Below are 27,535 nucleotides of genomic sequence, written 5' to 3' on the forward strand. Positions count from 1 at the left end.
ATTATAATGCAATAATTCCTAAGACATTTTCAAATGGGAACTTATAATGATACTGGACCAGTTGATAAGAATTTGCTGGCGTAAGGGATTGCGTTTCAGGAATGCTTTTTCTCAAGTCACGTTGCCCCACGACATGAAGGCAACCAATGGTCTCAGAGGCACGTAGACCCACTGCTATAAAGCGGAGTCGTCTTCATTTATGAGCAAACTTCGAGGTGGATCCTGAGCTGCTGTTTGATTTCACTGACACACTCACTATTACATTGGACAATGCTGCGAGTCAGGTGTCTGAGAGGAGGTAGCAGGGGGGCCGAGGCTGCCCATCTGATCGGAGCCATGGTTGGTATTATGGTGGTTTCATGTCTTTTCTTTTTTCCAAAAATGTTTTAGAAAAAAAATTCAATTTCTTTCTTTTTTTTTTTTTTGTTAAAAGAGAAAGCACATGTGAGTCAACGTGAATAAAGAAAATATGTTCGACATTTTCCTCACCAGACTACATCTGAGCTGCTTTTTCACTCGACATCAGCTCGATTGATTCATTGTTTTATTCAAACATTTTTAGCTAAAATACAAAAAAAAACCTCGAAAATCAAATACAATCTAATCGACTTTTTGGACTAAAAACACTGACAATAACAAACAGACCCGAGTCAGAGGATTAATTTGTTTCTAATTACTGAAAAGAGCTTTTTTTCCCCTTTTGGTTCCTGAGTGACAGTGGACAGCTGTTTGGCACAGATGCGCTCCCAAACTCAGTGACACTTGAGCTGCTCCTGAGCCAGCAGAGGCCACACTATCTGTTGAGATAACGCTTCTTAATAACACGTGTACTTCGGCACCAAACAAACTAAAGGCATTTTCTCATCGATATCTTCAATCTTATGTATTCTTTAATCAGCCAACAGCGTTTTATTGTATTTGTACTAGGCTTTTTTGATTGTGAGCTGCCAGCAAAGTCATGTATTTGACTAACACTTCTAATTTCACTTCATTTCTGGCACTAAAGTAAAAAAATAAAATAAACAAGCATACAGCAATGGTGATTACACTCAGCTACTTTTGTTTACAACTGATTGTATTAATATGTATGCACTGCATTTTTCTGAAAAAAGGTTTATTAAATCCAAAGATTATTTTAATACAAAAGTCTTTCTCAGTATCTGTAATGTCACCTCCATAGCACAAAACTGAAGGACATTTTTGTGCTGCAGAGTATGTAATTGTATTTGGTTTTGCTTTGTTTTTTCCCCTCCTCAGCTTGGCCGGGCGGTGACTGGATGGGTGCAGAAGGCCTCCCAGAGCACTTCAAGTGCAGCTGCTGCACAGCCGCAGCGTGCAGTTGAAGAGGAACATGTTACTGAGCCCATGCAGCAGGAATGTCCTGTCTGCAGCTACAATGAATGGGACCCTCTGGAGGAGGTGATCGTGGGCCGTGCTGAAAACGCCCATGTGCCTCCCTTCAGTGTGGAAGTGAAAGTAAGCTGTAATGTCAAGATGACGTCTGTGCAGATCACATAACTTACATATGTGGGCCACTGAGTATCCAAACCGTAATATGACACCTAAATTGAATTGTCAAACCGTGAGATTAACTCCATGTTGTCATATCAACCTCTCAACAGGCTAACACATACGAGAAGTATTGGCCCTTCTACAATAAGTATGGGGGCCAGTCTTTTCCTGAGGACCACTTGAAGAAAGCTGTTGCCGAGATTGAAGAAATGTGCAATATTCTGCGTCAGGAGGGCGTCGTTGTGAGGAGGCCAGAACCCCTCGACTGGTCCATGGAATACAAAACTCCAGACTTCACATCCTCAGGTAAAAAAATAGACAAGGCAGAGGTATATAACTCAAACCCAGTAAGACACAAGCCACACATAGTGTACTTACACACACACAAGTACTGTAGTTACTTGTACTTAACTTGAGTATTTCCATTTTATGCTACTGTTCTATTACTACTTCTACTCTACTGCATTGATTTCACTACTATAGTTACATACAGATTCATCTTCTGCACACAGAACATTTCCATTTATGCAATGTGATTCATTCCGTTGATTAAAGTATGCAGAAGTATATATAGCTGTTAAAATTAGCTCCTTCTCCCCTCAACCAGCTACAAAATTAAAGTATTGTTTACTTGTTAGTGATTAATAATATTTGCCCAGTCATGATATAAGATATTAAAGCAAATTCATTTTGCTTATAATACTTCTACTTGTAACTGAAAATTGTGTAATGTTACTTTTACTTAAGTAAATGATCTGACTGCTTCTTCCACCGCTGGTCTCACATTTATCTGTGTATGATAACACGTACAGTATGTTAGCACATCATGTTGTATTTCATAAAATATTCTATGTAAGCTAACTGTGTGTTGTTGAATCTGTTGTAGGCATGTACGCTGCCATGCCCAGAGACATCCTTATGGTTGTGGGAAATGAGATTATTGAGGCTCCCATGGCCTGGAGGGCTCGTTTCTTTGAGTACCGGGCCTACAGACCTTTGATCAAGGAGTACTTCAGAAAAGGTGCTAAATGGACCACTGCTCCTAAACCCACTATGGCCAATGATCTGTATGATCAGGTAAGTCTTCATCTTGTGAGATTCATTTAAGATGCCATACGACAGCACCTGTTGAATGTTTGTGGGCTGTGTAGAACTTGTGTTTTTTGAAGGGTTGGGAGTGCACAGAGTTAAACCTGCATTTAAACGCATTCTTTAGGTCCTTCATATCACCTCTGAACTCTTTGCCCCGGGCTATTTATTGCACTGTACGTGGCAAGAGACTGTAAACTACTGATTAATTGCTACAGTGTAAATCATTATTGCCTGGTGTCATTCAGAACTACCCCATGCGCACTGTGGAGGACAGACACAAGCTGGCCGCCCAGGGGAAGTTTGTGACCACAGAGCACGAGCCCTGCTTTGATGCTGCTGATTTCATCCGAGCTGGGAGGGATCTGTTTGTCCAGAGGAGTCAGGTATGAAGGCTGTTAAAATTATCAGCAAGTCTGCTGTGCGATAGGGTGACAAGATAAAGCAACATTTTGCTAATGTTAAACAGTAGATAACACATAGAGGTCTCTGTCACCGATTTACTATTTATTCACTCAAATCGAATACAGGTCCACAAAAGAATGCTGTACTTGAATCTTAATATACAACACTGGTAACGCCCTCAAACTTCCTCTTTTATTGTTTTTTTGCAGGTTACAAATTACATGGGAATTGAGTGGATGCGTCGTCATCTGGCCCCAGACTACAAGGTCCACATAATCTCATTCAAGGACCCTAACCCCATGCACATTGATGCCACTTTTAACATAATTGGGCCAGGACTGGTGCTGTCAAACCCTGATCGTCCATGTAACCAGGTACTGTAAGACAGGAAAGGCTACTTTTCATTTCTCACAGTGTCCTGTGCTGCCCTCTTGTGGACTGATACTTAGTTTGATACATAACTCTTTGTCCTTTATCTCAGGTCGACATGTTCAAGAAGGCCGGCTGGACTATTGTGAAACCTCCAGTGCCTCTGATCCCTGATGGTGGGTACTTTAAACTAAAATGTATCTTCTCTTACTTAAGCAAAACATTTGAATTTTTTGGTGGAAAAAATGACACTCTCTCCATTTCTATGTAGACCACCCACTGTGGATGTCCTCCAAATGGCTGTCCATGAATGTCCTGATGTTGGATGAAAAGCGTGTTATGGTTGACGCCAATGAAAACAGCATTCACAAAATGTTTGAAAGTCTTGGTGAGTTATTCCAGTTTATTTTGGCATTATTTTACATTCATTAAGATTAATTTCAACGGATATTTTGATCTTACAATTCATCGATAATAAGGCCTCTGTGCTGTGTAATGATACGTAAATGTGTTTTTTGTTGCAGGTATCAAGACCATAAAGGTGAACATTCGCCATGCCAATTCCCTGGGTGGTGGCTTCCACTGCTGGACAACCGATGTCCGCCGCCGTGGTACCCTGCAGTCCTATTTCCACTAGCCTTGCCAGAAATAGGCAGTTTTTATTGAGCTTTGAAGATGAAAGCCTCAATCCTAAATCTTAATACCACTTTAATTGTTATTGTCAGTGAATCACGTACGTACACACAGACTAATTAAGGGTGGAGCTTTGTGATACAAAAATCTACTGTTGGCAAATTTCTATCTCAAAAACTATCCACTGAAATTTGGGTGTTTGGGTGCTGCAGTTCAAAGTCAAACCTCAGAGCAGTTTACTCTCCTAACCTGGATGAAACAAACTAATAATGGGGCAATCTTATCTTGACGGGTGGCACCAAACTGCTTCTCTGGATTGGGTCTTAATGTCCTAAATTAACATGTATGAATTGTTTTGATTTGACATTGCTGTGCATCAGAGTGCCTTTGCAAACAGCTTTGTTCAGATATGCTCAATAGCAACAAATGAACATCACTTTACTTCAATTAGTAATCTCAATATTAACTGAATTTCTGGCCTGGCTATTGTGAAGCTGAATTGTTTATGACCTCTACATCTAAAAGTCATAACTTTGAGGACAAGGTACAATTTGGTATGTGAAACAAGGGCACAGGAGGAGAAAGAATGCATCCTCGTAAAAAAAAAAAAAAAAAAGTCAGAAACCTTAATTCTGTCTTTTTCCAAAGTATTTTTATATTTAAAGAAATGTATAAAAGTTTTTATGTAGGTCATTAAACAATATTAATTTCTTGCTGGTATATTATTTGTAAAGATATTAATTGAGAAGACAAAGTATTTTTCATACTCTTTATTGGATTTCCCAACAAATAGATGTTTTTATATATTTACTTAAAGTATGCGGTCCATATCAGATATTGTATACCTTTTGCCTCTGCTGTTTTCTCCTATTGCAAATCTGGGCCAGTTATATGCTACTAGTTGTTCTCACTGCTTGGCTGCTTTTGTGTGGAAAGCAAAAAAATGCCTAAAGAATGAAAGGTGTTTTGTTGTGAAGATTTATGTTTTATAATTCTTTTGCTGCCTTAACAGTTGGATATAAGATGTTTACCTTTTCAAGTCTATCTTGATATTGCTTTTGAAACAATGAACTTAAAGGACGTTATGGCTCAACAGAGGAATGCAAGTGATGTTTTGTATCAAGCAAGATTATTAAATGTAATTAAAAAGAGTTGTGTGTCATTATTGTGGTCGTGTGTTTGTTTTTGATTGTATTATTTGTTATATTTACTATGTTTGTGTTTGTTTATTGACCATTACTGTGTGGAGAAATGTTATAGCATTACATATCCAAACTCTTAATCCATATCACCAGTGGTGTGAGAAGTACTGAGAGCTTTTAATTAAGTTCATGTATTAAAAATAAAGCTAATAATACTTAATAACAATTTAAAATCTTACAATCAAAAGTAAAGTTACGTAAACACACAGGAGTATTATCAAAATGTACTTATTACTATATACTTATATAGGCTCCAGTTAAGTAGTTTTATTAATGCATCAGAAGCTGATCACATATTTTGGTGGAAACTTTCAATCTGAACAGTAACTAGCTACCAAATACTTGAGTATTCCCATCTGAAATGTCAAGAAGAAGTACAGTAGAGGAGTGAATATACATCCACCATTGAATATCACAAGCCTATCAAGTAGGCCATCACACTAACCTGTGAACCTGGGATCTGTTCACCTGGTTGATAAATGGCACTACAGTTTGCACTGAGCGTGACACCACCATTTACTGTAACACCTTTATGTCTGTAAACATTAACCAGGCTGATGACAGTGGGAGGAATGTTGCATCATATATTATGTAAACCTATTGCAAATGCAAACAGAAATGGTGACTTTATTGTAAAGATTAAACTGCTATATTTACTTATTTATTTAGTTTAAATTAATCTGAGTAACTATTGCTTTATGGATATCTGAAAAAGTAAAATCTGTGTGATACAGTACAAAAACATCTATTTAAATACTGCATAACTAAATCATTTATTCGCCTCCATCTTGTGGGGATAAAAAGTCAGTCAGGTGAAATGTGAAATGAACAAGGAGATGTTTAGTGACCAGTAAAAGTGGTGCTGTTACACCATTGACAGTTTTGTGTCTCTTATAAATAACCTCTCAGACAAATAATAATAATAATAATAGAGTTAACATTGACTGTATTTCTTTTAATTTCATTCTCTGTCAAAGTCATTTATTGTGACTTATGCAGCTTATAGCAGATTGTTATATAGCATAGTGTACCTACTTTATGAGAACTACATTTGAGTGTCTCAGTATTTTAGTGCGTTTGAAGTCTGCAAGACAATACAGTATGTACAAAAATAATAACGTTCTGATCTATCGTCTGATACCAGTTAAATAAGAAATGCTGAAAAGGTTAAATAGTGACAGAAAAAAGGTTACTCAAGCCACACACTGTTTAAATAAACTGTGAGAGAAGTAGTGCAACAGCCTTTTGACGCCTTGTTTCTGCTGCCATCTAGTGGTGAAAGTTACACATTGTACGCTGAAGTTCATTGGACCAAAACTAAAAACAAAGTTTCCAGATGACACAATTAAACACTTAATGTTTCTTTGTAATAAAATTGTAGGTAATAACTGTGAATTCAGCTGTATGCAATGGAGTCGTCTCTTAGTCCAGAAGACCTTCCTCTCCATAACAAGTGGTGGAGGAAGTATTCAGATCCTTTACTTAAGTAAAAGTACTACTACTACTACTACTACTACTACTACTACTAATAATAATAATAATAATAATAATAATAATACATTTTATTTAAAAAGCGCTTATCTGAATACTCAAAGACACTGTCCAATATAATATAAGAAGAATACAAGAACATCAACCAGTAAAACTATATAAAACAGTACATTACATACGTTAAAAAACACATTAGACTGAGCTAGATTTTAAAAGAAATTTTAAAACGGTGAGTTTTTGTCAGTGATTTGAATGTTGGAGGGTCGGTACAGTCACGGATGGGTTTGGGGAGAAAGTTCCAGAGGAAGGGGGCAGCTACAGAGAACGCTCTGTCGCCCCAGGTTCGGTGCTTGGTCCGGGGTGGTGGAGTCAGAAGGTTTGCGTCAGATGAGCGGAGGCTGCGGGATGGATTGTGGCGATGGAGCAGGTCAGTGAGGTAGGAAGGAGCCTGGTTATGGCGGTTTTTGTGTGTAAGGAGGAGGATTTTGAACTGAATGCGCTGTGGAACTGGGAGCCAGTGGAGGTTCTGGAGGACGGGAGTGATGTGATCACGGTGCGGGTGTGTGGGTGAGCATACGTGCAGCGGAGTTTTGGATGTACTGTAGCTTATTTCGAGTTTTGGATGGTGTGCCATAGAGGATGCTGTTGCTGGAGGTGATGAAGGCGTGGATGAAGGTTTCAGCAGCAGAGAAGGAGAGTGATGGGCGAAGACGGGCAATGTTCTTGAGATGAAAGAAGGTAGTTCTGGTGATTTGGTTTATGTGATGTTCAAAGGAGAGGTTATTGTCAAAGATGACTCCGAGGTTGCGGCTGTGGGGGGATGGAGACAGGTTGGAGTTGTCAATGGTGAGGTGGAAAATAATACCATTTTGTTACATATAAAAGTCCTGCATTGAAAATGTTTCTTAAACCTATTACAAGGAGTCTTAAACTGGCTATGAAACAGTCTCAATTCAATACTGATGCCTCTATATAACCAACATAAGCAAACGAGACTAGCAGCGAGAAGACTGGCCAATTCTGTCTTAATAACTGCAACTAATGATTGTTTCCATAATGGATTAATCTGTTGATTTTTTTCTCTATTGATCAATTGATCGATATCTCAAAAATCCCCAAATAATCTATAGAAAAACATCATATTTCTTATATCTCTTTGTATGTTTTCTATGCAAAAATATTATTTTATTATTATTTTATTTTTATATAAGTGAGTAGTAAGTAAAGCTGTCAAATAAATGTAGTGCAGTATTTCCCTCTAAAATGTTGTGTCATAGAAGTATAAAGTGGCATGAAAATAAAAGACTTAAGTCAAGTACAAGTACCTTAAATTTATACATTCCTCCACTGTTCATATCCCATTGATGATTAAATCTAAAGACCTTCTTTACACTCTCTCTCGAACTTGATTCCATCTTTTAAGATTAGTCGTTATTTGATTTCTTTTCTCAGCATTGAATTTACACAATCTTTTTATTGTCTGACATAAATCTGCTGTAGCACTCCTGTAGCACACTATGCTCATCACACAAGATGAGAGCATCACTTTAAACTACAGCCATATACTCTCCTCTGAAGTGTGACCAAAGGTGAACAAGACCTTTAAAGACCTTCAAGTAAACAGCTTTGTACATGTTAAGCGACAGAGTCTGAATTCACAATTTCCTCAATCAAATTAACCCTTTTCTGACCCCAGTGTGACAGCATATGACTTCAATAGGGCAAAAAGAGTTTGCCACCAGTAGACACATCCTGACTATGTGTGCCTCTCTGACATTCGGCAGAAGCACACTGCCTTTAACTGCTTCACCTTTGTCACAATGTGGTTTGGATCAGGCACTAGAGGGTGAATACTATCAGGCTACAACTGTGGCCTGTGGCTGCCTCCTGCACGGATAAATCACATTCAGAATCACACTCCAGACTGAAGGTGACCATGTGTCAGGACAGGTTCACTTGAAGCCAAGTCGCTTCTCTTCACAGCTGTTCAGTTGTACCTAATTTTTCCCCCTGCTTCTATGCAGTCTTCTGCAGATGGATTGCTTGTTTGTACAGCTGCCTAATTGCGCAATACTGCAGCTGCCTCAACAACTGTCCTCAAACAGGAAAATTGACTGGGAGCTGGTAATGATCGGACTTCGATGTCTGCAGGAAAACATCAGTCATCTTCTCGGATTCTCTGGACTAAGGTGACTTTATAGTTTGAATAAGGTCCAGAACAGTCAGCAAGACAGGATCCACATGTTCAAATCTCTGTATGTGTGAATGTGCAGACATTTTTTTTGTCCATATTGGGGCCAATATGGTAGTACTATAAGATATGAAAGACATTTAAAGTGTAACAGATTGCGCGATAAACTACTTTAAAAAAGTACTTTAAACATTATATACAGCTCCTGAATAAAGAGTATCATGAACTAAATAAAATATAACAGTAACTCTAAAGTGTGAGACAAAATGGTCATAAATAAAGTGGGGAGACAAAGAGGTTTACATATAAAGTGCAACACAACAATTGCCTGTCTTTTGTTTGTCTTGTGTCAGCAGATAATAGGTTCAGCAGCTCAACCCAGTTATTGCACTTGTACCAGTACTTCTCTTATAATGCAAGATGGCATTTCAGAGGTGAAAGAGTTGAGTAATGTGATTAACTTACAGTCCAGGATAGTTAGCAAACTCTACAAGTAAAATAACAGCTAATGTTGTACCTGCTTTACCGTAGCATAGAAAGTGATTTTTTTCTGTAAAGAGTGGTTACAGGTTATTATTGGGGAAGGGGAGAAAAAACAAGCATTCCACTAATCCAAATCCACTACAGAAGTTTGTACATTTGTCCTGTAGTGGCTTGCACAAGGTTTAGCAAGTCCTTTCATCCAATGTACTAACTATACTTCTGACGGACTGGGTAAACTTCTTAAATTTCTGCTGTAATCAACCAGAAGGTGGCTGGATGTTCTTGTTGCACCTTTTCACTTGGCTGCAAGTTCTGTATTGACTCTAGCAGTGACAGCTGATGCCATATGTTTCAGTCAGCATTGGATATAGCCACTTCTAAATACCTTCTGATGCGCATCATTCAGTAGAGTTCTGCAAGCTTTTTTGAAGGTCAAAGACATTACATGGTTGTCCAGGTTTCATGAGAGGATGGAGTAAGGAATAAGGAATAAGGAATACTTCATTCAAAATGAATGATTATGCAGTTGTCTCACCCATCTGGGGTGTAAGTATTGATTGCAATTGGCACCTCTTCTGTGGGTAATGTTGATTTCATAATGATCTTTACTGCCTGAAGTCAAGCAGCAGACATTAAGTAAAAGTGCAAATACTACTGACACTTTTTCGGGTAAAAAAAGAGTAGTCTTACATGTCACTGTTTATAACACAGGTATTTATCCTTTGCTGGATGGGCCGCTTAAAGAAAAACGGGGCAAAAATCAAGAGTATATCCAGTTCTTCAGACACCACTACACCACTCTCGAAAAAATCATACAGTTGTAGTCTTGTATGTGGATGTCTACATAGATCTTCTCCTTAACCGCTCCAGTAATTTGATATTGAAGTTCCATAAAGCTGGGAGACTTATGGGAGACAGATTTAAAAAAGAATGGTCAAAATAAAAGCATCAGAAGATGAGATATCCTGACTTTTAGTCTCTAGTGTTGGTCGAGCTCCAGGAACATTGGCTCTTACATTTACCATTATGCAACCAATAATAGTTAGACCCTTTCTGCCTGGTATCTTTTAAACCACATGTCCTCAGTTTGTAACACAGACTTTCTGTTAAGAATTTATAGACTCCAAGCCTCAAAGACTTGCCTCAAGGACTTGACAAAGAAGATACTGAACAGCTGTTTTCACAGGCAGGAGAGTACGAACTGTGACGAGTAAAGTGACCTTTATGTGTAAAATTGGTGGAGTGCCTCTTTTTTGTGTTGATTTACATCCAAGTATATGTTTATTATAACAGAGAATGTCCAACTTATTCCAAAAAGAAAACAGTACAGTGAGACAAATTCTCACTAAGTCCTTGGCTTCCCAGTCTAAATATAGGCTCAAGATTACCTATAAAATGAGCCAAAACAGTGTCTTACCAGTATCACCAGTATACAGTAGATAACTCACTGTAATTATGTAAGCATGTTATTCAATGAGGCTGGTTGGATGGGAAATTGTGTTTGAATTGAACAAAGATACTGCAAGCTCAACCTGTGCAGACAATACATAATACAGCAACATGGCTGCAGTGTGGTAACAAAAACTGTTTAGGGGTTCTGTGTTGTGTCTGGATGTACTATGAGACATAACCACTGAACTGTTTAGAAAGCTCAGCTGTTCAATGGACACCAGTGACATGAAAATGGAATAACTGTCAATCACTGCTTTGCCCAGTTTACACCATTGTCTGCTGTAATATCCAGGCTGTTCTGTAGCAATTATAAAACGTTTAATATTTGACAAAACATTCCTACATTTGTAAAGTGTATGTCAGTATGTTCTCATTAGGAAAACAGGAGTAATAGAAACAAAATTGTGTTTAACATTTGCATTAAATTGGACATAATTTATTAATTTACTGACTTCAGAAGAAATTACTACTACTACTTAAATATTATTTTTTAGAATATTTTGTAGTAGTTGACTAGAGAGCAACAGAAAACAAAGTAGTAGTTGGCCAACAGAAATATCTGATGTAGATAGTTGTACTTAACTCCTAAAGATATATAATGGCTTATATTGAGAGACTCTAACCTACTTATTTGAATTCAGCCCCTAAAATATATATATGAAAATTCACTCCTTTGGCGCCCCCTAGTGGACATTTCAGAAAATACACTGTAATAGACTGCACTTGGACAGTTGTCAGGTCCTTACAAGAGGTGATGAAAAGCACACTTTTGATTAAAATCAGTTGCAAATAACCAAAATGGCCGAACAAACAAACAGGGTTCACTGTTAAAATAGTGAAAGCGTGCTGCTGCTGAGTGTAGGTCTGATTATAAGAGTAGATATGATGCTTTACTGTTGATATATCAGGAAGTATGTGACAAGAATTCAGTGTTATCTTTGATGAGATAAAAATGTTCACTTCATCAGACTAAAGATTTCTGCTCTAACCACCATCACACAATTTCATTATTTTCTGGCTATGTTATAGTGAATCTTTTGTCATAACAATTGTTACTTCAGGAAAGGCTGCACACTGGTTTTCTTACTGTATTTTACCATGACCCTGTATCTACTGTAAGCCCACCTGGTGTTCTCTCACTAAAATGAACGCCTTAGCAGAAGACAACCTCGAATGTTAGAAGAAACACTACCACAGTGGTGCACACAAACTGTTTGATGCACTACTGCTATATGTTTCTTGTGCAGGTCCTTTCAAGATTTTCCTTCCAGGGCTTCTTGAGTGTCTGTTACAGTCACAGACGGAGAGGATGCGGTATCAAAAGAGGAAGGTGAACTAGGACACAAGGATTAACTAGGGCTGAACTCCTTTCTGTGAATGGTAATGGTACACTTTGACTGAATACTTCCTCAGCTGCCTGAAACATACTATTTATGCCAGGAGTACACCTTTTTTTAATTTGTAAACTGCAAATCCATTCACCTCTATTGTCTTAAGGAGTGAGAGAATGGAGAATACATTTATAAACCCCATTAACTGTGATTATTCCCATAACTGTAATCAGAATGAGTTAAAATATGATCTTTAATCAGAATAAGTAAAATTTTGATTTGGCTAATTATGATTAAAGTTATGGGAATAATCACCACTGGGTGGGTCTGGGTAGTTCAATTTTAACTTCGATTTACTAGTTAGAGGGAAATGAAAAAGAAAGTTACTTTAGTGTTTCTGGTTTCTGCTGATATATTAATATTGAAAGTCTTACACAGGTGTTTGTTCTGGTCCTAAAAGCTATTTTTATATGGGGAAGACATTTCAAATATACTGTACAAGCGTCAGTCAACATCAAGCTAATTTTCACAAAATAATTCAACTGTAGGCCTTCAGACCTACAGTACTTCATTAATGGCCTACAAATCTTGTTCTCGAGATTTAAGAAAACATGTTTATTTGATACAGACCCCCCAAAAATTTAATTTCTAATTCAAAAGTGATCATTTCCGCGCTAATTGTGAATCTATCTAAACTATATCACAATATATCTGTCAAAATAATCACAATATAATGTTTTCACCATAACATGCAGCCCTTATTTGCAGAAAATTCAGTAATCAAGCAATACTTTGTTGAGAACAGTTATTCTAAGTGAAGAATGATGATGTAGAAGCTCCAAGCAGCGGCACATTGACAATAAAATCAAAGAAGCTTGCACTGTAATGTTTGCATGTACATCTGCAGGCGTCTGCAAACACAAAACATCTGTAAAAAAAAAAAAGAAAGAAAAAAAGTGTAATATGTGAATTTAGTAGTGCATGAGTGTGTCTGTGTGTTGGTTGTTTCCATGTGTATGTGTGCGTTTATCTGACAGGGTGCAGACTATTGGAGGGCCTCTGTCAAGCTGAATTTTGTGGCCAAATGTCACTGCAGGAGGGGGGGGGGGGGGGGGGGAAATCCCCCCACGTCAAGACGCCCACCCTTTTATGTTTGTTTTCACTTTCCTTATGGCCAAACTAACTGAATTTGTCGCACCGGGTGTGCCGTGACAACCACGTCAAACCTCACCGCAGAAACAGATGTAGCAGTCTGTAAGATTTAAGCAATAAGGGATGGGATTTTTCCAGATTAATTCAGAATTCTTGATTTGTTTACTACTGTGAGGAGTCATTTTCTACCCATAATCTGGGTTTATTTTAATAATACAGCAGGACATTTATCATAAAAACAAAACAATTCTGGGCTTTATGTGTATGTGTGTTTACAAACTTCCATGAATGTGTATTGACATGCAGTCATCAAATCCCCATTCCTCACACAGTGTGTCTGTGTGTGTTTAAATCAAGTATAGTGTGTGTGCCAAGCCTGGTGCCCCAGCTCGTGTCGCGCACTGATCCCGCATGCAACAGTGACATCAGTGCTCCTGTTTTAGCAGGTTGAAGAGGAGGGGGAGTCTGGTGATTATCTAATGCTCTCGCAGAAATCTGAAGAGCCTGAAGAACCACTTCTAATATTTTCAAAAACATCTAAGCCGTTGAGGAGAGGTGGAGCCATGCAGAGTTGCAGATAGAGCAGGGGCGGTGTGGCCGCCGTGGGCGTATTACTAATTCTAATCCTCTCTTTAGGACACAGTGCTGGTGAGGTAATTAAGATGGTACATTTGTTTATGGCTCCTGCAACAAAGTGACTGTAGACAAATGATCTCTTATTATAGCCAGATGGTCTTTTTTGTGTAGCTTGTTGTTTGTACTCTGCTTGTCTTGTTGTCATTTATTTGGCTGGACTGAGAAGGAGTAGTGGCTGACTGCAATGGAAAGGTTCCCAGTAAGATTACAGTACGCTGTAGTGTCACTGGACCAAGCAGTGTCCCACTTAGACTTCCCAAGCTCCCTTTGCTTTATTGGCCTTTGACCTTACCTGGAATGAGCTGAGAGAGAGGAAGGGGAATGCAGTCTACACGCGCCTGATCAACAGTTGCCCATGTTTCACAGTGCAAATGACACTGGAAGGCAAAGAAGCAGTAGAATCGCTTTTAGCAGAGGAAGAGGAGGAGGTTTTAGTAAGGGGCTGCTGGATGGTTTAGGATTGTCCAGGTTTTATAGGGATTTCAGAGTAATCTGGATAAGCACAGAAATACCTTGAAGGTTAACATTGGAGAAAGTGCTCAGCTTCTCGTGGATCTGGTTTTAATTAATTTACACACACTGGTGGTAGATTCACAGGACATCATCTACGTATTTCCTTTGAAGGGGCCCTCCATCAATTTAACACATGAAGTTAGGTTTAGCCTGTGGAAAAAAAATATTATATATTTTTCTGTAGTTTAGGAGTGTGCAACAATAAGCTTGCATTACAAACTGGAGGTGTTGCAAAAAAGAAGCAACAGATGTGGGAACAGATCCTCACATGAAACCGAAAAGCAAACAGACCAAAGCAGCTATTCCAATATCTGTAGTTCCAGAGGTGTAAATATAAACTGCAGGGCTTTTGAAAGTAATGTGTGATCTGAGGGATCGGGGAAGTGGGGAGTCCGATGCCTCGTCCACTTTGTCAGAGAAGCTCTCGATTCCAGGTGCGTCACAGTGTTTGGTCATCAGAAGGACGGTGACGCCGTGCTCTGTGTAGGATTTAGTGGCATCTAGCTGTGAAATAGCAACTGAACACTGCTCGCGTCTGTATTTGACAACCTGGGAGTGAAGACAGACTACAGTGGCTGCACAACTGACAAAAAACATGAAAGGCCCTCTCTACAACCTACAGTAGACACATGGCAGTATAACATGGCAGACTGCATGAAAAAGCGACCCGCAGCATGTGTAGATAAAAACATTTCATTCTAAATGCACCCATTGAATATTATATTGCATCCGTGCGAATAGATCCTCCTAAATGTTACACATTGGCTCTTTAATGCCTGATGGAAGCCAACCACAACCTGATAATCACCCGAGCACTGAGGCTGGAGGACAGACAGTGGAGACGAGCACGATGTGCACTGCAGTCATTTTTAAGGACAGAAACACTGACTTGGTTTCAGTTGGAATTCTGTGCCTGAATACATTTCTTGAACAGAAACAGAAGCTTGAAATTGGTCTTTACCCAATATAAAATCATCCTAGATCAATATTTAAATGGTAAATATTCTTAGTACATCATCCTCATTTAATAATTAAAGCCCCTTCCCCTCCACATGACTTTGTTAACTCAATCTGGCAGATGTCCATTTAATACAACTCCCCAAGTCCTCTTTTTACATCTCTCATGAAATATCAACTGTATACCAGTCTCTTGGTCCACTGTGATGGAAATACATCAGCTAAACTAACACATACCATGACAATTTAAATCTCTCTATTCTATTTCTTTATTATTTTATTAGTAAACGTTTATCTTTTCCCCTAAAAAACAGCTTGAACCATCAGAAATGAGGTTAAATTGAATCCATAAATAATTTAGTTTCACAGAAACTTAATCCAACATCTTTCACTTTAAGGAAAGTTTTGATCTAATGCACAAGCACAGACGCATACCTGGGGCAGCTATCAACACTTTGGCCCTGCAGCAGTTGAAGCAGTGCAGCAGAGACTTGTTGCGAATGTTGTGATTGAGAAGAGCCACAGGAGAGCCTAATTTAGCCAAGGCCAGCCAGGTAAACATGAAGGCGGGTTCATTCCCCATGAAAAGCGCAACTGTGTCCCCAACTTTATACCCAGGGTGAGACTGGAGCGCGTTGGCTGTTTTGTTACTCCTCGTATCTGTGTATTTGTACGAGTATCCTTCGTTTTCAAACACAATGAACAGCTTGTCCGGATGCGCAGCGGTCTGCTCCAAGAAACGGTCCAAAACAAAGAAGAGGTCTCCTTCTTCGCCTCGAAAAAAACTTCACTAAAATCCGCAGCAGATCCTTGCAATACAGAATATCCACCCAGAGATAAGGGCAAAACGAAAAAAAAAGAAAAAGAACAGCCCCTGTGGCAAAATGGGGAATGTTGCAAATAAAGACTTAGTTCAGTGGGGCGGGGCATTTTCTCAAAATGTAAGTTAAATTCATAGAAAATGTCAAATATGTGAATCATTTTGAATACTGATGTTTGAATAGATTATTGCTCAGCAGCACTTTTCCATTTCTATTGAAAAAAAAATTGAAGCGGAAAAAAAAACTTTCTCTGACTGAACTGAGCAAGAGTCACTTAGAGAGCAACAACGTTAAAAGGTATGGGCTGATTTTTGTGTCAGTAGAAACTGAATTTGAATCATTTAGAACTGAATCTGAATTGCTCAACTTGAATAATTGCATTAAAATACTGAATTTGAATTGCATAATTTGAATTTATTAGTTTGAAACTGAATTCCAATAAACTTGAAACTGAATATAATATTATGAATCTGAATTCACTTACGACTGAAACTGTATTTGAGCCTCACTAAAAATTCAACTTTTTATGTACTTTCAATTTCAGTTCTCTCAATTCAAATTCAACCACAAGATTCACTTTTAAGGTCACAGACGGGTCAAGGTTGTTCAGTAAGTAAGTCGAGCAGAGTGCACAGAGCCCTTTTGCCAAGTGGCCGGAGAAAAAAGAAGACGTTAGATTAGCTTGTGGGGATTGATTGACGTGAAGAACGTTTCTTTCGATCATGAGGAAGCTGGGACTAGGTTGTCAAACACGGTAATATTAGTTTACCATTTATTTTAACGATATTTTAACTGTTTAACCGATGTAAAGTATACATATTGTTGTAGAGTTTTGTTTTGTCAGCCAGCTAAAACTAAGTTTCATGTTCATCATTAAATTAGCCTACTAGCACGTGAAGATAGAAATATTTTTCTTTTTTTCTAGTTTTCTACTTTTTATTTTCTAGTTTTTTCTATGTCGGGGCTCAAATTTACAGTGCAGTAGATAGAGTCACTCTCGCTTTATTGACAGGTTGCCACCCACAGACTTGTCAATCACAAGGTAGCCCCGCCCTAAAGCATACCCTGCTTTATCGTCTATTTTCCTCTAAATAGGATCGGAAGTTACACCTTTAAATGAACATCATGCTGTGTTGAAAAGGACTTGAAACTGACGATTAAGATCAAAAACTCATAAGAAAAATGTTTAATGAGATAGGTCAGGTGGGAAACTTATTTTGCCATTACTTCTGATGGAACTGGGCTTCTTTATCCAGTGAAGTCGCCCTCTGCTGGCTGTTGGAAAGAATGCAGGCTTACTCTGCACTCCATTGCTTCTTCCTCAAGGACCTTGACCCGTCTGTGACCTTAAAAGTGAATCTTGTGGATTGAAATTTAATTTAAAGAACTGAATTTGAATTGAGAGAACCGAAAGTGAAAGTACATAAAAAGTAGAATTTTTAGTGAGGCTCAAATACAGTTTCAGTTGCAAGTGAATTCAGATTCATAATATTATATTCAGTTTCAAGTTTATTGGAATTCAGTTTCAAACTAATAAAATTAAATTATGCTATTAAGATTTAGTTTTTCAATACAGTTATTCAAGTTAAACAATACAAATTCAAATTCAGTATTTTAATGCAATTATTCAAGTTGAGCAATTCAGATTCAGTTCTAAATGATTCAAATTCAACTTCTACTGACACAAAAATCAGCCCATAAAAAGGATGCTTCACTATATAGTTCACATTAAAGTCAGTGCCAGGGTCAGCTGAAAGAGGCTGTTGTGGATCATTTCCTTAAAAAAGAATATTAAAAAAATTCTAACTATATAATCAAGAGTGGAAACCATCTCTTTCAATCCTCTAAGTGTCTGCAGTAATCCTAAAACTCTGCTCGTTACATTACATGTAAATAGCTACAGTTCCTCAGTCTGTAACACTTTGTAACAGATCAGTCAACACTGTTTGTTCAAGATCTGAGCTCTCAAACTACAGACATGTCCCATCTTTTGCACACAGAATCAATAAAGAGTTCACTTTAAGTGGCAAACAAATTATGAATCAGTAATAATAAGTGTACACAAGAGTCGGACCAAACTTCTCTCTGATTTGTTGTGATCAGTATTTCTAAAGTCCTGTGTAAGGCCCTGGGCCCGTTTCAGAAAGCAGGTTCAACAAACTCTGAGTTAAAACCTTAACTCTAGGTTGACCAACTCTGAGCTGTCAAACTGAGTTTTCGGTTTCAGAACAGGTGATAACACTTAGTTCAATCAACTCTGAGTCAAGGTAACCCTGAGTGAAGCCCGTGCATTAGGATATAAAAAGCCCTCATCAATGGAACACAGATAACATGATTGACCGTGGCAACAAGTGATAAAAAGCCTCGATCCTCCTACTTCTCCCCAGTGGAGTTGGAAATATTAATGACCACACATGCAGAAAGTGAGCATATATTTAAAAAATAAAAGCAATACTGTGGCAGCAGCAAAAGAGCGGGAGCTCATGTGGCAGAAAATTGCTGACCGAGTCAATGCGTGACTATTAATTGGAGAAAAAAATAAATATTTTGTCTTGAATGTTCCACTTATTCAACAATTATATTTCCTATGTGTGTTTGTGCGCACAGGTGCAACCCAACAGGCACCAAACGGACTTGGCAGCAACTAAAGATGAAATATAAAAATGTAGTTCAAACAGGTAAGGTATAATTTAAGTACAAGCAATTGTGATGTTGTTTAGCCTGCCCTCATTAAACAGCATTTAGTGGCTACATTCAACATGTGATAGATATATTTTAGTAATTAGGGAAATCTGCTAAACAAAGAAAAATCCCAACACTGGCAGTATTTAATATTGTCTATATGAAAGCAACACCTAAATGCCTTTTATGCATGCAAGTCTCCAAATTTGTGTTTTCTGGATATGTTTAAATTTGACATACATTATAGCAAACAGAAAAAAGGCTGAGGCCCGCAATAGGTGGCGGTCCACCACCACCACCTCTCACAGAGGCTGAAGAGATGGCCCTCAGTCAGAACAGTGGGCGACCCATTGTTGAGGGCATCTCTGGGAGGAGCTCATCGGACCCAGCCACACCCCAGGACACAGGGGCCTACATAAGAGGTAAGTTATTCAAATGAATGACATGTATAATAATCCTTTTTCTAGTGTTCGCTCAGTAATGGCCACCCATTCATCTTAGACACAATTTGGCACACTGATTTTTCTTGTAGCAATAGGCTACAGTTCTTTGTAATTGGCTGCTGTTGCTTTCAGATATCAATCTATTTCAAGGTGACTCAGAGCTCATCAGGGTAAGGGGTCAGCAGATAGTGCTGGCAGGCGTACCCTCTGTCTCCGAGTAGGTAACCATCAAACTCTCCTATGATAATACAAGATACAGTTTAATGTTTCAGTTGCACTAGGACGAAACAAAACCTCACCACAGGCAAATCTGGCTCTCAGTGTAGACTCACGAAACATTCGTGATTCATGCACAGACCCAGGCCACTTCGCTTCCACATTGTTTATCATGTGGGCTGCATCACATATGATCTTCACAGTGGAGAACAGTAATTAGCTGTATAGTGAAGTATATTTCATTTGGAATGTTAAAGGCTACTATTTAGGCCTACCTGTACATTAATGCTGTGGACAGATCTCCTATTCACATAATCTCCTTCATTTATGCTATGATAAGAATGTGAGTGCCAGCTATGCAGCCAATCACACATGGAAACCCTCAAATATATCAAATTGACTGATTAGTGCTTCAAGTCTCAAAGCTTTATGACATAAACTAATTATTGCTTAGACTGATACCTGCAATTCTGTGGAACTCTTCTTCGAGAAGTCTGGTGGTGGGCCTGTGACTTGGGAACACTACAAACGTGTATAGTAGCCGTTTCAGTGTCACATTTCGGACAGCCCGACAGACAGTTGCCATGGACACATGCTCTGCATCACCAATGTTATACAAAAAACTGCCGTTGCCAAAAAACGATGTGCAATACAAAGAATTTGCTCAGAACTGAGAGCATGTCCACAATGTGTCATGTGAACGATGTGAGGGCTGAGAAAAGGACACGCCATGTTTGCCACTGCCTTCAGTCTGCAGGCTTCAACTTAAGAGCAGGAGAAACTCAGGGTTAGTAGAAGAAAACCTGCCAGCGAGCAGGTTAGGTTCACGGAGTATGTTGCCAGGGTAACTGACTCAGAGTTAAGCTGAACTGGCTTTGTGAAACCAAAAAACCAGAGTTTCCCTCATCTCAGGGTTAACTAACTCAGAGTTTTCACTAAACCTGCTTTCTGAAACGGGCCCCCTGTCTGCAGCTGTCTGGGATCACTTGGTGCAGTAGGCGGAGCCGCAAATGCCAGACATTCAGAGTTGGACTATATAACAGGTGTCATAAACCTGCTCACAGTTCATGCAAAACAAGGGAGACCACACAGACAATTAAAGTGTTTAAAGCAAAACTAAATTAAATTGTTCAATATTCACACTAAACAAAGTATACAAGATATATATGTACATCAATGGTGTGTGTGTGTGTGTGTGTGTGTGTGGAAAAGGTAAAGGATTAATCAAGCCAGAGACGGCAACAAACCCGGGACCTGCTGGTTGGAAGGAGCGAGAGATAACTAACTGATCAACTCCCTTTAAAGCATTGTAATCAGAGGGAAATCAGGTGTAGCTCATCTTATAGTCACACCCCTGCCACTCTGTCTCCTGAAGAGAAACGAGGGAAAAATTACACAGAACCATTAGAGTGGGAGGGGTCATCACACCCCCCGCCAAAAATATTACATAAAATTACAATATGGCTGCACATCTCGGCGTGAAGTGATCCTCTTTTTTTACAGACATAATTAGTCTTGTGAAAAGAAAAGTAATGCCTGCAAAACAAACAAGGACCGCTGCACCCAAATAACCAACACAACGCTTCAAGTGGACAAGTGGACATAATAAGAGTCAGACCAAATCTTTGTGTAGTTTGTTGAAATGTAAGCATATGATCACTATTGTTCCTATTAAACTTACACTGCCTGCCACACAGGTACACACAGGTGTACATGTGCCTGCCATAAAAGTCTGGTTGTGGAATAAGGATATGTGCAGAGTTTTAACCAATATACAATGCATGCTGGAAAGTATATGCTTATAAGCGCAAGCTAAACAGACATAAATCAGTTTTTTTCATTTCCATAGTAAACGACTCTTGTGCTAAAGAGAGAATTCACACTCAACTCTGCAGCTCTTTCAGCTCAACGTTTTAGTTTTTACGGCCAACTATTTGACTTTTAATGTTTGGGAACATGCACTATTACAAAACAATATCAGCTGACAGGAAAAGGACTTTAAAGCAGTGGTTCAACATTTTGGGAAATGTACTTATTTGCTTTCTTGCAGATAGTTGAGAACACTCTCATGTCTGTCCAGTAAATACAGTGTAAGGCTACAGCCAGCAGCAGCTCAACTAAGCTACCAGCACCTCTTAAGTCCACTAAATTATCTTTTTAGCCAGCGACAACTGGTTGCAGTCTTATGGAGGATCGTGTGTCAGAGGATTTCTTGACTGGAGCAGTAACTTCCTGAATATCGTCGTCAGTGTAAGTTTGTCAGGCAGCCAGCAGAAGCTTGACTGCACTGTGTGTACTGTGTATATCTGCTGTTTATCTACAGGCTTCTTTGCATGTTTTTCTACCCCCAAGTGACCCTGAATTGATCAATGCAGCTTTAATGATTAAAATAATTAGTTGATTTCATTCTTCTTGTTACCGTTGGACTAGTAAATGATGCTATTGGGAATTGAAGGCATCCTCAGGGCATATCCTTTGAACTCTTGGGCAAAAGCCAGATTTTTCTTTTAGAGGGCTAGATAATATCAGCAGTCACTGTGGTCTCTGGGTTGTGAAACTCTTGTGAGCACAGTGAAGCATGTGGTGGTTTTTCACATTGTGCTGGTTTTACATGTTGTGCTGGTTTTACATGTTGTGCTGGTTTTACATGCTGTGCTTTGCACTCTAGAGTGTGTTATAATAATGTTCCTTGATAAAGTAATATTGTTAATGTTATTACGTTACACTGAACTACACTGAGATAAGCTACAGTAAAGTCTAGAAATGTCAGTTATTTAGAAGCTTTATTATATAAATTTGCTTATTTTTAAATACATTTCATAAATTTTTTGTGATCAACACAGGAGGCTAATAAGAGAGGATTGTAAAAATTACTTACTCTGTAGACTTAATCTTGGTTTTATATTCCTGATTATTAGGCTAAATAAAATCCCCCAAATAGTTAAATTTAAGTGTTTTCAGCCTTTTTATGCAGGAGCAATGTGTTGACATGTGTAGGCCTAGTTTTCAAGTTATATACTGTTCATTTTTTATTTATTTATTTTTAGCATAACATCCCATTGAAGGAGAACAAAAAATAGTCTGCACAGTGAAAAAATAATTCAATAATTCTTGAGACATTTTCAGATGTTCTCCTTGGGAATGCTACTGGACCAGTTGATAGGAATTTGGTGGCGTAAGGAATTGCTTTTCTGGAATGCTCGTCACGTTGCCCCACGACATGAAGGCACGTAGACCCACTGCTATAAAGCTGAGTCGTCTTCATTTATGAGCAAACTGCGAGGTGGATCCTGAGCTGCTGTTTGATTTCACTGACACACTCACTATTACATTGGACAATGCTGCGAGTCAGGTGTCTGAGGGGAGGTAGCAGAGCGGCCGAGGCTGCCCATCTGATGGGAGCCATGGTTGGTATTATGGTGGTTTCATGTCTTTAGAAAAAGTTTAATTTTTTTTTTTGTTAAAAGAGAAAGCACATTAATCAGTTATCACGAGAAAACTGTGCATTAAAAAATCCATGGCCGTTCTCGGCTTCGGTTTATGCCGTTATCTTGTGATAACGAATTATTATCTCGTTATCTTGATATAACAAAGTTTGTTTTCTCGTGATAACGAATGAATTATTTCGACATCTCGATATAACAAAGATCGTTTTCTCGTGATAACTAATTAATGAATAATGTATTCGTCTTGATTTCAACCTACACTTGAGCTGCTCCTGAGCCAGCAGAGGCCACACTATCTGTGGAGATAACGCTTCTTAATAACACGTGTACTTCGGCACCAAACAAACTGAAGGCATTTTCTCATCGATATCTTCAATCTTATGTATTCTTTAATCAGCCAACAGCGTTTTATTGTATTTGTACTAGGCTTTTTTGATTGTGAGCTGCCAGCAAAGTCATGTATTTGACTAACACTTCTAATTTCACTTCATTTCTGGCACTAAAGTTAAAAAGCATACAGCAATGGTGATTACACTCAGCTACTTTTGTTTACAATATTAATATGTATACACTGCATTTTTCTGAAAAAGGTTTATTAAATCTATAGAATTGGCATATTTTCATACAAAAGTCTTTCTCAGTATCTATAATGTCACTTCCACAGCACAAAACTGAAGGACATTTTTGTGCTGCAGAGTATGTAATTGTATTTGGTTTTGATTTGTTTTTTCCCCTCCTCAGCTTGGCCGGGCGGTGACTGGATGGGTGCAGAAGGCCTCCCAGAGCACTTCAAGTGCAGCTGCTGCACAGCCGCAGCGTGCAGTTGAAGAGGAACATGTTACTGAGCCCATAAAACAGGAATGTCCTGTCTGCAGCTACAATGAATGGGACCCTCTGGAGGAGGTGATCGTGGGCCGTGCTGAAAACGCCCATGTGCCTCCCTTCAGTGTGGAAGTGAAAGTAAGCTGTAATGTCAAGATGACGTCTGTGCAGATCACATAACTTACATATGTGGGCCACTGAGTATCCAAACCGTAATATGACACCTAAATTGAATTGTCAAACAGTGAGATTAACTCCATATTGTCATATCAACCTCTCAACAGACTAACACATACGAGAAGGATTGGTCCTTCTACAATAAGTATGGGGGCCAGTCTTTTCCTGAGGACCACTTGAAGAAAGCTGTTGCCGAGATTGAAGAAATGTGCAATATTCTGCGTCAGGAGGGCGTCGTTGTGAGGAGGCCAGAACCCGTCGACTGGTCCATGGAATACAAAACTCCAGACTTCACATCCTCAGGTAAAAAAATAGACAAGGCAGAGGTATATAACTCAAACCCTGTAAGACACCAGCCACACATAGTGTACTTACACACACACAAATACTGTAGTTACTTGTAATAAACTTGAGTATTTCCATTTTATGTTACTGTTCTACTACTACTTCTACTCTACTGCATTGATTTCACTACTTTAGTTACATAAAGATTCATCTACGTGTAACTGAATATTGTGTAATGTTACTTTTACTTAAGTAAATGATCTGACTGCTTCTTCCAATGCTGGTCTCACATTTATCTGTGTATGATAACACGTACAGTATGTTAGCACATCATGTTGTATTTCATAAAATATTCTATGTAAGCTAACTGTGTGTTGTTGAATCTGTTGTAGGCATGTACGCTGCCATGCCCAGAGACATCCTTATGGTTGTGGGAAATGAGATTATTGAGGCTCCCATGGCCTGGAGGGCTCGTTTCTTTGAGTACCGGGCCTACAGACCTTTGATCAAGGAGTACTTCAGAAAAGGTGCTAAATGGACCACTGCTCCTAAACCCACTATGGCCAATGATCTGTACGATCAGGTAAGTCTTCATCTTGTGAGATTCATTTAAGATGCCATACGACAGCACCTGTTGAATGTTTGTGGGCTGTGTAGAACTTGTGTTTTTTGAAGGGTTGGGAGTGCACAGAGTTAAACCTGCATTTAAACGCATTCTTTAGGTCCTTCATATCACCTCTGAACTCTTTGCCCCGGGCTATTTATTGCACTGTACGTGCAAGAGACTGTAAACTACTGATTAATTGCTACAGTGTAAATCATTATTGCCTGGTGTCATTCAGAACTACGCCATGCACACTGTGGAGGACAGACACAAGCTGGTCGCCCAGGGGAAGTTTGTGACCACAGAGCACGAGCCCTGCTTTGATGCTGCTGATTTCATCCGAGCTGGGAGGGATCTGTTTGTCCAGAGGAGTCAGGTATGAAGGCTGTTAAAATTATCAGCAAGTCTGCTGTGCGATAGGGTGACAAGATAAAGCAACATTTTGCTAATGTTAAACAGTAGATAACACATAGAGGTCTCTGTCACCGATTTACTATTTATTCACTCAAATCTAATACAGGTCCACAAAAGAATGCTGTACTTGAATCTTAATATACAACACTGGTAACGCCCTCAAACCTCCTCTTTTATTGTTTTTTTGCAGGTTACAAATTACATGGGAATTGAGTGGATGCGTCGTCATCTGGCCCCAGACTACAAGGTCCACATAATCTCATTCAAGGACCCTAACCCCATGCACATTGATGCCACTTTTAACATAATTGGGCCAGGACTGGTGCTGTCAAACCCTGTTCGTCCATGTAACCAGGTACTGTAAGGAAAGGCTACTTTTCATTTCTCACAGTGTCCTGTGCTGCCCTCTTGTGGACTGATACTTAGTTTGATACATAACTCTTTGTCCTTTACCTCAGGTCGACATGTTCAAGAAGGCCGGCTGGACTATTGTGAAACCTCCAGCGCCTCTGATCCCTGATGGTGGGTACTTTAAACTAAAATGTATCTTCTCTTACTCAAGCAAAACATTTGAATTTTTTGGTGGAAAAAATGACACTCTCTCCATTTCTATGTAGACCACCCACTGTGGATGTCCTCCAAATGGCTGTCCATGAATGTCCTGATGTTGGATGAAAAGCGTGTTATGGTTGACGCCAATGAAAACAGCATGCACAAAATGTTTGAAAGTCTCGGTGAGTTATTCCAGTTTATTTTGGCATTATTTTACATTCTTTAAGATTAATTTCAACGGATATTTTGATCTTACAATTGATCGATAATAAGGCCTCTGTGCTGTGTAATGATACGTAAATGTGTTTTTTGTTGCAGGTATCAAGTCCATAAAGGTGAACATTCGCCATGCCAATTCCCTGGGTGGTGGCTTCCACTGCTGGACAACCGATGTCCGCCGCCGTGGTACCCTGCAGTCCTATTTCAACTAGCCTTGCCAGAAATAGGCAGTTTTTATTGAGCTTTGAAGATGAAATCCTCAATCCTAAATCTTAATACCACTTTAATTGTTATTGTCAGTGAATCACGTACGTACACACAGACTAATTAAGGGTGGAGCTTTGTGATACAAAAATCTACTGTTGGCAAATTTCTATCTCAACAACTATCCACTGAAATTTGGGTGTTTGGGTGCTGCAGTTCAAAGTCAAACCTCAGAGCAGTTTACTCTCCTAACCTGGATGAAACAAACTAATAATGGGGCAATCTTATCTTGATGGGTGGCACCAAACTGCTTCTCTGGATTGGGTCTTAATGTCCTAAATTAACATGTATGAATTGTTTTGATTTGACATTGCTGTGCATCAGAGTGCCTTTGCAAACAGCTTTGTTCAGATATGCTCAATAGCAACAAATGAACATCACTTTACTTCAATTAGTAATCTCAATATTAACTGAATTTCTGGCCTGGCTATTGTGAAGCTGAATTGTTTATGACCTCTGCATATAAAAGTCATAACTTTGAGGACAAGGTACAATGTTGTATGTGAAACAAGGGCACAGGAGGAGAAAGAATGCATCCTCGTAAAAAAAAAAAAAAAAAAGTCAGAAACCTTAATTCTGTCTTTTCCCAAAGTATTTTTATATTTGAAGAAATATTTAAAAGTTTTTATGTAGGTCATTAAACAATATTAATTTCTTGCTGGTATATTATTTGTAAAGATATTAATTGAGAAGACAAAGTATTTTTCATACTCTTTATTGGATTTCCCAACAAATAGATGTTTTTATATATTTACTTAAAGTATGCGGTCCATATCAGATATTGTATACCTTTTGCCTCTGCTGTTTTCTCCTATTGCAAATCTGGGCCAGTTACATGCTACTAGTTGTTCTCACTGTTTGGCTGCTTTTGTGTGGAAAGAAAAAAATGCCTAAAGAATGAAAGGTGTTTTGTTGTGAAGATTTATGTTTTATAATTCTTTTGCTGCCTTTACAGTTGGATATAAGATGTTTACCTCTTCAAGTCTATCTTGATATTGCTTTTGAAACAATGAACTTAAAGGACGTTATGGCTAAATAGAGGAATGCAAATTATGTTTTGTATCAAGCAAGATTATTAAATGTAATTAAAAAGAGTTGTGTGTCATTATTGTGGTCGTGTGTTTGTTTTTGATTGTATTATTTGTTATATTTACTATGTTTGTGTTTGTTTATT

At 38.7% G+C, this 27,535-nt stretch overlaps 3 protein-coding genes across 4 annotated transcripts in view; 2 read left to right on the top strand and 1 right to left on the bottom strand.

Annotated features, from left to right (window-relative positions):
* zgc:158482 (uncharacterized protein LOC100009650 homolog) overlaps positions 1-16,181 on the bottom strand; it is a 28,472-nt gene extending 12,291 nt beyond the window's left edge. The window contains exon 1 of the mRNA XM_051379669.1: positions 15,852-16,181. Within this exon, the coding sequence (XP_051235629.1) occupies positions 15,852-15,999 (148 nt within the window). The 5' untranslated portion in view covers positions 16,000-16,181. The remainder of the gene's footprint in view (positions 1-15,851) is intronic.
* LOC127351765 (glycine amidinotransferase, mitochondrial) lies at positions 195-27,466 on the top strand. Of its 2 annotated transcripts, XR_007880942.1 has the most exons (10): positions 195-339; positions 1,258-1,476; positions 1,623-1,818; positions 2,399-2,589; positions 2,850-2,987; positions 3,216-3,380; positions 3,488-3,551; positions 3,647-3,763; positions 3,900-4,969; positions 27,266-27,466. XR_007880942.1 is itself a non-coding variant. In XM_051379670.1 (9 exons), the coding sequence occupies exons 1-9, from the start codon at positions 271-273 to the stop codon at positions 4,010-4,012; spliced, it is 1,272 nt and encodes a 423-aa protein (XP_051235630.1). In that variant the 5' UTR covers positions 195-270; the 3' UTR covers positions 4,013-5,170. The 2 variants fall into 2 exon arrangements, 1 of the variants encoding a protein (XP_051235630.1); XM_051379670.1 differs by lacking the exon at positions 27,266-27,466 and having other exon boundaries at positions 3,900-5,170.
* Positions 22,846-27,466, top strand: LOC127351767 (glycine amidinotransferase, mitochondrial-like). Its single transcript, XM_051379671.1, has 9 exons — positions 22,846-22,985; positions 23,766-23,984; positions 24,131-24,326; positions 24,701-24,891; positions 25,151-25,288; positions 25,517-25,681; positions 25,785-25,848; positions 25,944-26,060; positions 26,197-27,466. Exons 1-9 carry the CDS (start codon positions 22,917-22,919, stop codon positions 26,307-26,309), a joined length of 1,272 nt encoding a protein of 423 aa, XP_051235631.1. The 5' UTR covers positions 22,846-22,916; the 3' UTR covers positions 26,310-27,466.
* Positions 27,467-27,535: the final 69 nt, after the last annotated feature.

Source organism: Dicentrarchus labrax, unplaced genomic scaffold, assembly GCF_905237075.1.
Source record: "Dicentrarchus labrax unplaced genomic scaffold, dlabrax2021, whole genome shotgun sequence".
Taxonomy (NCBI): domain Eukaryota; kingdom Metazoa; phylum Chordata; class Actinopteri; family Moronidae; genus Dicentrarchus; species Dicentrarchus labrax.